The sequence below is a fragment of the Mycetomoellerius zeteki genome, unplaced genomic scaffold (genome assembly GCF_001594055.1).
Source record: "Mycetomoellerius zeteki isolate Tzet28-1 unplaced genomic scaffold, Tzet1.0 scaffold85, whole genome shotgun sequence".
Lineage (NCBI taxonomy): Eukaryota > Metazoa > Arthropoda > Insecta > Hymenoptera > Formicidae > Mycetomoellerius > Mycetomoellerius zeteki.
In genome coordinates this window covers 58,794-70,036 of record NW_017257883.1, presented here as the reverse complement: position 1 = coordinate 70,036, position 11,243 = coordinate 58,794, and the positions used below count along the sequence as shown (strand labels likewise).

At 38.3% G+C, this 11,243-nt stretch overlaps 2 protein-coding genes across 3 annotated transcripts in view; both read right to left on the bottom strand.

The window, feature by feature from the left end:
- The window catches only part of Lint-O (L(3)mbt interactor in ovarian somatic cells), a 12,757-nt gene extending 7,622 nt beyond the window's left edge, over positions 1-5,135 (bottom strand). The window contains exon 1 of one of the 2 annotated variants that reach the window (XM_018459714.1): positions 5,085-5,135. The gene's annotated coding sequence lies outside the window, so the exon portion shown is untranslated. Of the gene's footprint in view, positions 1-1,135; positions 1,295-5,084 lie in introns of those variants that run through there. The other variant, XM_018459712.1, reaches the window with a different exon arrangement.
- Positions 5,136-5,900: 765 nt separating this feature from the next.
- LOC108730173 (uncharacterized) lies at positions 5,901-10,690 on the bottom strand. Its single transcript, XM_018459705.1, is given in 10 exon segments — positions 5,901-6,166; positions 6,228-6,489; positions 6,669-6,963; positions 7,161-7,307; positions 7,737-7,911; positions 7,989-8,125; positions 8,128-8,907; positions 8,997-9,087; positions 9,232-10,550; positions 10,644-10,690. Coding segments are annotated over 9 exon segments (3,216 nt in total). The 5' UTR covers positions 10,498-10,550; positions 10,644-10,690; the 3' UTR covers positions 5,901-6,103.
- Between the last annotated feature and the right edge of the window lie 553 nt (positions 10,691-11,243).

Sequence of the window (11,243 nt, the reverse complement as noted above, 5' to 3'; positions counted from 1 at the left end):
GCGGCGGCGCGTCGCCGAACGGTGTCGCCGTGTGCGTGTGCGTGTGCGCGCGCACCGTCGCGCTTTGCGTGCCTGCCCCGGTGTCGCGTATTAATGCCAGCGCGATCGTCTCAGCTGCTCTCAATGCCGGTCTCCTACCAATGTCCAGCTCGATCAAACTTTCTTATTCTTTAATTGCCTCCTCCCAATGGATTTCCATCCCACGAAGGCGGATGAGTTGGAAATCCATTAAATTAGAGTACCATGAATATTCGGCAACAGATCCGAAGATCCAGCGCGAGTCTCCACGGGGAAATAGAGGCCGCGCTTCTTGATTATACATACATACGTATATCTTATTGTTAGTATAATATTGTAATATCCAGACGACACGTGTTTCCAAAATGAGACACGAGACGTCTTGAAGATATCTTTTAAAAGTCTTAAATAAGTCTAAAAGATTTTTAAGACGTCTTACATCTCGATTTTGAACTTTTTGCGCGTTGTCCAGGTATCTTAACGCTTGACCAATATCGCGTCGATATACGCGTCGCCGACGACGCGACGTTGACGTGATGAAATCCGGTCGGCGATCACGTCCGAAGCGTGCTTGCGCGCGCGCGCGAGCACGCACGACGACGTGCGTGGCTCTCCGGATCGCGCGCTCTGCTTCGCTCCGAACTCCGAGTTCGCTCGCGCCGGGCCAAGAATGTTCGGGCGAGTCGAAATCGGGAATATCTTTCGTTACGAGGACTCACGAGGGAAAGTCGAGAAAACGCGGCGCGAGACGCACACGTGACCGGGCAAACTTACCAAACTTTACTCCGAAATACGCGTATCTCGTCCTCGTCACGATCTTTCACGCGCACCACTGCCGCCCGTCGTCGCTCCGCCGTTATCGTCGTCTGCTTTCGCGCGCGCGTCGTTCTTTTCTTACGGCACGACGTACCGAAGACAGCGGCCGACTTCAACTTATCAGGAAAATAACGCAACCGCTTCCTTCGCGGCTCGAACGATCACGAATGTTCTCTGGCGCGCCGCTCGGGCCAATCGACACGCGCGCGCGCGCGTGTTTTCTCTCTTTCTTTCTCGTCGACCGAGAGGAATGGCGCGTTAACCCAATCGCGGGCCTATCCGAAATAATTCCGGTACGTACCTGTGGAGAATACAACTTGACGTACTATGGACGTCTCGGTCTCGCACCTCGATCGCCACGGGATCGTCCGTGCGCAGTCCGACGGACGCGCGTTGCCAGCCGCACCGAATTTCGACGGAAAACAAAACTGAGCGCACGCCGGCCGCGACCGAACGCGATATGGACGGACCGCCAAGATGGCACGCAACGCGCAGTACTCGCACCGCCGGCGAACCGCCAGTGCCGGCTGCTGCCCGGGCGCTTTACTCCTCGAAACGCAAGGTCTCTTTTTTATTCTTTCAAAATAGATTTACGTTGATGTCACTTCGACTTATTGCATCGGTTCAGGAAGAGAAAACAGACCTACGATGGATGTAGTAAGCCTCAAGCTGCAAGGAATTGATATAGTCGCTTCCTGTTTATATCAAAACTCAGATAATTCTCATTTGTAACGTCGTCAGTTGAATGCACGTTCCTTTTCATTCTGATAAGTGAGATAGATAAAGATAAAAATAAAGATAAAGATAAAATATTTAACTGAGTTTTTACAATCTGCACAAGCTCGATTGTATGCTTTATTGAGTTCTTGTTAACTCACATTAAAAGTGAGATATAAACCTATGTCGTTACGCGATAACATTGTCACCAAAGTAAGCAAGTAGTGACGTCATTATGCGAGTACAAAATACATAACTTTAGACTTAGTATCACTTGTGTGAAAATGGAAAACAACTAAGTCATAAACGAATGTGAGAGAAAAAAACTCGAGTCTGATTGGTCAATTTCTTAAGGCTTACTATACCTGTTCGGGATTTACCTCGGATCAACAATAGGTGTTTTAGGCCTTAAGTCGTAAGAAACTGACCAATTACGGTCGAATTCGAGAAGAATAATTGACTATGATTCGTCCATTTCTTATGGCTTAAGGCTTAAAACTCTATTGTAGATCCGGGGTCAAGGCGCCCCATACAGGACTGCGTTTTGAAACGTACCTGCAGCAACTGAAACTCTTTTGTTCACATCACTTAGGGCCGCGACACAGACTTTTGCATAAGGCTAGATCCTCAACCTTGCTTTAGGCTAGGTCCACAACCTTGCTTTAAGAAGCATTAAATCATAAGTAGAAAGAAATTAAGTAACAATAATTTCTGTCTTTAAACTGTTTTTGCGCAGTCTTTACCCCGGATCTACAATAGGGTTTTAAGCCTTAAGTCATAAGAAATGGGCGAATCACAGTCGATATTCCCCTCGAATTCGACTGTAACTGGTCAATTTCTTATGGCTCAAGTCTTAAAACACCTATTGTAGATCCGGACTTAAGCGAATTGAGCAAAACCCAATTCTTACGGCCTCTTAAAGCAAGGTTGTGGACCTAGCCTTAAGAAGCCTTAAGTCATAAGTCGAAAGAGATTAAGTAACAATAATTTCTGTCTTTAAACTAATTTTGCGCTTTAGGCTTTAATCGTTACCCCGGATCTACAATAGAGTTCTAAGCCTTAAGTCATAAAAAATGGACGAATCATAGTCGATTATTCTTCTCGAATTCGACTGTAATTGGTCAATTTCTTACGGCTTAAATCACCTATTGTAGATCCGGGATTAGACTTAAGCGAATTGAGCAAAACACAATTCTTACGACCTAAAAGCATAAGTTCTGTGGCCGATATATCGTCACTTACAACTTAAAGCTTACGGCTTACTCCGGATTTACAATAGGTGTTTTAAGCCTTAAGTCGTAAGAAATTGACCAATTATAGTCGAATTCGAGGGGAATAATCGACCATGATTCGTTCATTTCTTATGGCTTAAGGCTTAAAACTTTATTGTAGATCCATTACCCTGGATCTACAATAGGTGTTTTAAGTCGTAAGAAATCGACCAATTATAGTCGAATCCGAGGAGAATAATCGACTGTGATTCGCCTATTTCTTATGGCTTAAGGCTTAAAACCCTATTGTAGATCCGGGGTTACGGCTTCTTAAAGCAAGGTTGTGGACCTAGCCTAACGCATATAACGCATAGTGCATAAGAGAATCAACTAATCTGAATCCTTTCTTTCCTTTCATTTCATGGAAAAGAAGAACTTTGATTGGTTGATTTTCTTATGCACTGTGTTATGCAAAAATCTGTGTCGCGATCCTTAGGCTGCTTTTCTTTCAACAGACACAATCGACGCGAATGTTCTATTTTTGACTATAGCAGGTAAAACATGTAACGTCAACCAACAGCTACACGAAGAGAATTTTTTCTTAGAGTTTACCCTGACAATATGCAGTCCTGGGACAACATTGTATCTCTAAGAATTTTATGTAAACTTCTCTCATTCATTAATAAAACTACAATAAAATATATAAGTTCGATTAATTTTACTGAAATGCATAGTAAAAATCTTTAAAATATTCTATGTTGTACCACAGCTATCATATTTCCAGCTACCATAGTAAATCCGGATCTACAACAGATATTTTAAATATTAAGCCGTAAGAAATTGATTATGATTCGTCCATTTTTTATGGCCCTATTAAACGAGAATGGATTGAAATGGATTCAGATTTTCAGAAATATGGATTCACGAATGTTAAAATGAATGCTTTTCAATCTTGAATGCATTTTTATTCATTTATAGGAATTGCATGGAGCTATCTCTATGCCTTTCAATCTAAAAATAATATCAGCTTTTTCTGTGCATTATGAATATTGTTCAATTCAAAATTTTGAATAGGAAATGCAGTTTTTCAATCCAATTGCATCTAATTGAATCCAATTGAATCCAATTAAATCCAAAAAAGTATTCGCTATTTAAAATACGCATTCGGATAGAAGAAAATTTCAATCCATTTTAATTCATTCTCGTTTACTGGGCCTTAAGGCTTAAAATCCTATTGTAAATCCGAGCTGATCCAGAAAGAAAACTTCCAATAGTTGCAAAATAAATATTCTGCTAAACGCAGCTATTAATTCAATCCAGATTGGTTCAATCCTACGATCGAAAACGCTATGTCCTACAAGAAAAGCAGCCATAAACTATGTAGTTTTTGTATACTGTAGGTGTTTCGAAATGCAGCCCAGGCGGGTTAGCACTTCGCAATTCCCATGGCCGCACATAATCGCCATGGAAATTAGACGCACGCACGTTGCAATAAATGAAATGCGAACGAATAAAGAAATTTGAACTAAAATGGAGATCGAGAACGAGTAATAAATTTGATGTTTATTTTTCTCTATACTTAGAATGAGAAAAAGATAAACAGTAAATTAAACAGAGATTAAAATTAGTCTTACTATCGGTATAATCGGGCCTAAAGCAGACGAAGAAGTTGCCGTTTTTATAAGAACTTGCGAAACTGATTTGCGAGCAATGTGATTCTCTCAATCTATAGATGCCTTGACGAAAATAAAAATCGGAGCATATGTCGAATATAAGGGAGAGTAATAGAAACAAAGATCTTTCTAAAAGGCGAAAGCGTCTCTTTTATATTTCATCGTTTCAATTTTCGCCTCACGTTCCAATCTTTATTTTACGACTAGCTTCGACCAAATTCCGATTAACTTGATCGACTGTTAACACAATCGATAAGATTTTGCTTATAACAAGACTTGTAATTCGTGTTCCCATGCGTGATAAAAAATAGTTCCGTTATGTTCACTTCTATCAATGTAGATTAACAATAATTTCGGTAAATAATGTTTAATTTACTCTTTATCTTTTTCTTTTTCTTATAAAACTGAAGAAAAATTAAAAGTTAAACCAAGATTAATGCTACATTGGCAGAAATGGACACGAACGAATTACAAAGCGCGTTACCTGGTAAATTAATTAGCGATTAATCGGTTGATCGGAATTCGATCGCGATCTCCGCCAGAGCGTCTATTCTCCAGCGTCTATTCTTCAACCACTCGAATTACGTCGGAAGTGGAATGTGAAAGTCGAAGAAGAATAAGTGTTTCGAATATTTCGATATTAACTCACCCAAGTTCTCAAAAAAAGAAAATTTTCGGGAAAGCACGTGACGCCCACAAAACCAACCTCGGATACAATGCTGCATCTGTCGTTTCCGAAATCCGCGGCGCCGCCGTCGACCGAAGGCGGCGAGGGCCGAGGCAATCATATGGTGCTGCGCGCGCACACGCATGCGTGCGTACGACGGTAGTGGGGGGGGGCGGCGCATGCGTGGACGAATCGCACGGATCAGCCGCAATCCTTTCAATTTTAAATTTTAATCACGGATTCCACGCGAATGAATGTCAATATTTTTTTAAATGCCGCGTACAAAAACGTATAACAATTTTTCACATTAATCGCAAGTTGTTTTCAATTCGCAATACATCTAAAGATTTTATGCTGTAATCAATAAATCATAAATACATACAGCTGGGAGGAAATGAAGGGGAAATAAAATTTTAAAGCGTGTTATTAAAACATTTTCAAAATTACCCGAGTTATATCCTGAACCTTCATATATAATTCGCCTCTCTTGCCGAATCTCTTATTTAACTTTTTCACAAACCTGGGATTTCATTATTGCATTGTTTTAAACTAGTGATGCGCAACCTGTACATTTTTTACGCGTCAGCTCGTAAACAAAAATATAAAACCATATCTTCTTTTTTATCCAAACGAAATAAACATTATACGGCCTGAAAGGCTTTATCCTTTTCTAAAAATGCTTTTTGAAAATAATCGTTAAAAAAGTTGCGCATCAATGTTTTAAATTATTTGGAATTAGTAAATTGCGTAAATAAATTCGAAGATACACATAATGTTTGTACAAAAATGCTCTAATGAGATTACTTTAAGATTCGCGAACGGTCGAATCGGACATTTTCTCGCCGCATATTTTATTATAAAACGTATAAATATTATCACAAAAGTATAAAACAAAAACTGTATGTCCCACGACAATTTTTCAACGAAGCAATCTCCGATACACTATCAATATCACAACGGCGCAGTCGTTTCGATTTGCTTCTTTTTCTTTCGCTTCGATCTCACACATAATTATTCTCCTTCTCGGCAAAATCGCTGATACTATGTCGCTTAATTTTGGAAACCTGCGCATAAATGTAAAAGATTGGTCCGATAATACTCGTACGAAACACGTTACACACGTACCAAGTTAAATGGTTTAACTTTCGGTGTGATTCTATTAGTTTCCTTCAGCGGACTCTGCTGTATTGTCTTTCCGACATTTTTCTTCTGACTCGCAGGGGAGTACCGCTGAAAACTGATGGAGCTCTTGTTCAAGCGCTGCGGAGACTGCAGATTATTCGTATTGAGCGAATATCGCCTCGGTGGCGTCAGGAACCTCGGTATACCGTCCGTTTGCTGACGTGTAGGTGTTGTACATTTCTTCGGCGTTGGTAGCTTAGACATTCTGAAATATAAACGAATTCGATTCTTATATCTTCTTATCTTCACATTTATTCCTTTCTTTTACTTTTGAGATAAATGATAAACTAAAGAAATGATCATTGTTTTAAATCGGTTCTTGTCTTTTGTTTTTGATAAATAATGAACTAAAGAACTGATTGTTTTAAATTGATCTGCTCTTACCTTTTAGGACTGTCCTTCCGTTCATCGCTGCCGTTCATGTTTACATACGTAGTCACCGGCGAGATATCGCAGGAAAGGTTACGCTTTTTATTAGCGGACATCAACGGTACGCTCTTGCTGTTTTGGCCATCTGGTGTTGACGAGGCCATTGGTTTGGATTTCGAGGGTTTTTTGGGCATGTAATAATTATCCGTCGAATTTGGGGTGCTGCTGATTATTTTATTACCCGATGGAGTAGCTCTGTCAGATTTTGGTGGCGTAGTGATTTGAGAAAATGACTGTCTCCCGAATGATGCTACATTGTTGTAGAAGTTAGCAAATTATGTTATCAGTTAATAAAACATTAACGCTTAGTTGCTAGTTACAATAAAAATCAATTTTTGTATTTTAATTTAACAATTAATTCTATTTAATAAGCATTCGAGGAGATATTATCAATTAATCGAGAGTTTCTTCGAATTATTTCAACAGGTTTAAAAGAGGGAGACCTACCTCTTCTTTTCTGTATATTATCTACAGGATGCACTGCTTTCATAGGACCTCTTTTATTGATTACGTCTGATCTCTTTTTCAGTTTATTTTTAACGTCGCTTATAGCAATGGATTTCTCTTTCCCGCTATCAAACTTTGCAACTTCCGCTGAAATATATTTTAACATGTAGTTCGATTATTTATACAGGATGATAGTGTTAAACACTTTAAAAGATTTTAAGGGGTGATTCCTCACATTAAATCAAGACGAAAATTTTATATGATCATATGTTCAAACAGCTTAATTTTGAAGATACAGAGTGCCAAAGTTGAAACTTTGTATATGTTTAAAATTTCATCAAAATAACTCAAGTGGTTTTCGAAATTTAACGAAAAATATGTTTCCTTCAACTTTCGGGCATATAATTATATGAAATTTTCTTGTTTAGTGTGAGGAATCACCCCTTAAAATTTTTTAGAATACTTAACCACCCTATTATATCAAATGTATATTGTCTATATTTCAAAATGTAATTCGATTACTTATATCTTTGAATGATCATGTAATGACAATGCGCAGAATGTAATACAAATTACCTTTTCTTGAGTTGTACGCTTCTGGCACAAGTTTTTTGTTTGATAAATTGTTAATACATCCGGGATCGCTTGAAAAACGTTTCTGATGGTTCTCCGATTCAGATGTATTCTTACGTCTGCGTATTTGTGTGTTCTTGGGCGACGACTCAATTGCAGATACACTTCTTCTATCTATCTTCTCAAACGGTAAAAATACAATAATGCAGAAGACAATTAAAATTATTGTAGAAGATAAAATAAATATTTACTCACTTTAGATTTTGATTCCAAGCTTCGTCTATGCGCCACTTTTGTCGAAAGTGCGGACGAATGCACATTACGACCAGATTCTGGAGGATTTCGTACAGGCGTAGCCTGTTGAATATTTTGCTTTTCAGTGTAATTCGCTTCGCTCTTCCTATATTTTTCAGTAACTTTACTGTCATAGCATCTTCAGTCTGACCACTCAATAATTTTTTAAGATTTACTAACAGTTCTATCGCTACCTTTTTATCCACTTGATTATCTTTTTCTTTATGTTTACTATGTTCTGATAAGTTAGATGTACTTATACAATCTTCGCTATTATCTTTACAAGATGAAGACGTATTTGATGATTTCTCAATGCTGACAACATCTTGTGATGTATCTTTCAATTTATTTATGTCTGGCAGCGATTTTTCATCATTACAAAGCTTTTCTGGGGACAATATTTTATCATCTTCTTCTTCGCTTTTATCTGTACTTGATTTATCGAATCTTTCGATGCTTTCCGAAGATATTTTCTGAGAACTTTGTGATTTATTTGACGTATTGAAACAAGTTACTAATAATTCTGTATTATTTTTATAATTAATATCCAAAATATTTTCAAGATTATCGAGTAATTTTTTAGCTTTCGGATTACTTTCTTTAACTAATTTTCTAAGATCTGACAATAATGAAGTTACGTTTTGTTTTACAACAGAACTATCGGTAAATGGCAATTCCATTTCCTTAAATATATTCTCTTCCGCGCTATCGATACTTGCAGAAGATTGCTTTGTATCGCTGTTTTTAATGTCTTTTGAATTTCCTTTTGGCGACACAGGTAAATCAATTAAATCATTTACCACAGGCTCATCCTCAAATGCCGGTAATAATTCTGACATCCACAGAGTATTATTTGAAATAAAATCATCTTCTATATTAGCTGGTAAAAAGAAAGAAGAACAATAAAAGAAGAACTGCTAAGAACTTAAATTAATTGTGAGTGTTATAATAAATACATAAAATACTTACATCCAGAATCAGTTTTCGATGCCAATTCCTCAAAAGTCTTTGCAAGTACCTTGGCTTCATTTAGTATTGACTTATCGACTTTACTTGTACTCTGTAATCAATTTTTATGTTCTGCTTCAATATGAAATAATTTAGAAATAAATTATTTTTGTGAAACACAAATTTAAACATTTTTTACAAAAAAAAAAAATAAATCTAAATACTATACAAAATATAATTATATTAAATATCTTACAGTGAATACAGAGTCCGAAGAACAAGTGGAAGATGAGCTTCTGTTAAATTCTTTATTTTGTTCTGGAATAAATACATCGACATCTATTAATTTATTATTCGCGGCTCGTTTGATATTTTCCTTTTTCGTGGAATTCGAGTCTTCTTCCGTTATGCTCGAGATATTGGTTGTATTATTCATAATGCATTTCAATTTGTTAAATTTTTCCGCCAAGTCCGATAAGTCGTACTGCTTCAGCTTCATTTCCATAGAACTTTCAGTTGTACTCATCTTATCCTGATCCATTTTCAACGAGCTGTTATCCAAGAAAGCGTGATTCATAGGATCATTCGACAGTATTGACGACGATAGTGAAGCAGAAGTCAATTTTGTTATAGACGAGATATTTGATAAACTGGATAACACAGATTGCTCGCTTCTACTCTCCAAGAAGCCTTTGTCCAGGAAGGATGACACAACGCTGTTGTCACTCTGCAAGACTTTCCTCTGGTCATCTGTTACGGATTGTGATCTTCTATTCTGATACAGCAATCCTGTTGGTGACTTTCCAGATCCCTGTGATAACGAACGCTGAGTATCTGGCAGTTTCAACTGTTTGATGTTTGAAGAGAAGACAGATTCTTCGAATGACGTATCTTTCTCTAGAGAAGGTGACACCTTGTCAGTCTCCTTGGACTTAGGAAATCCTTCCAGCAGCGTGTCGTTCATTGCAGACTGGTTTAAGATAGACAACTCGAGCGAGTCTGAAGTAACAACAGATGTCTTATGTTCCTGCTTAGAGAGAGACACACCATCTACTGCATCGCTGTCACAATTGTTAGCTTTTCTTGCGTCGATACCAACGCTCCCCGTCTTGATCTTCGCTTCCTTCTTGCCTCCGTTGAATAAACCAAACCTGCTTTTGAACAACGACTCGTCGAGCATACCCAACGTCTTATTCATCGTTTTGAAGTATCTCTTTTTCCTCGGTGTAAAATCGTCTGTAAAATCCACGGAATGTGCGTTCCTCGAACTCTTAGATCTCAAGGCTCGTTGCAACATCACCTCGAAGGGATCACCCTTCTTGCTGACGTATTCGACAGTCTCGTGCAACACTCGGTCGAATGGATTGTTACCATCGCCCTCACGCTTCTCCGTCACCAACTCCAAGCCCGTTCCATCGTCGCACTCGACACTCTTCGGCGCCGGGATCAACGGCGACGCCAACTTCGCCGGTTCCAACGCTCCCCTCACGTTCGGACTGTTCAGGTCTATCAAATCGCACATCCTGATCTCAAGTCTGTCCCGCCGATCGCTGAGGAGATCTCTGTTTGTGGGCGCTAATAAAGAGAAAAAAAAAACAGAAGTCGAAACGTTACTCTCATGAATCTCGTGAATCGTTTCTAGCTAGAGTTATAGACATGACTAATTACCTTGCTTCGTTCCTTGATTTGATGAATTCTACGAACATTACAATCCGCGCGAAGGACGATGTTCTCTGTAATGTTTCACTCGATTTATTTATTTATGTTGCGCACGTACAGACGAACGCATACAACAGTCCGCAGACTCTCCGGTAAATGATACACGCGGTTTACGGTTACTTTTAAATCCACGCAGCGGAACCGTCGGGCGCCCTCTGTCCAGCTGGCCGGAAGCGGCACAGGTGTCGGCGGGATCAGTCCTTCGATTCAAAAACGTTCGATGGCCGCAACAAGAAATAAAAGAAGTCGTTAAAATTATATGAACAGGGTTGGGTAGTGCTAAATTAAAAAGATAAAAGTTAAGTTAAAATGTTAATTAATTGTAACTTAACTCAGTTATATTTTAGACTCTTAACTTTTTAACTTAATTTAGTTATATTTTATTGGTAACTATTAACTTTTAATTTGATTTTTTTTTTAAAGTTAATCCTCAGACACAATGCGAGAGGATGATGAGTGTATAATTTAGTAATTTTATATTGTATAATTGTTACTTGTGAACAAAAATAACCAGATTCTTTAATAAATATGCTGTGAGAAAGGAAAAAT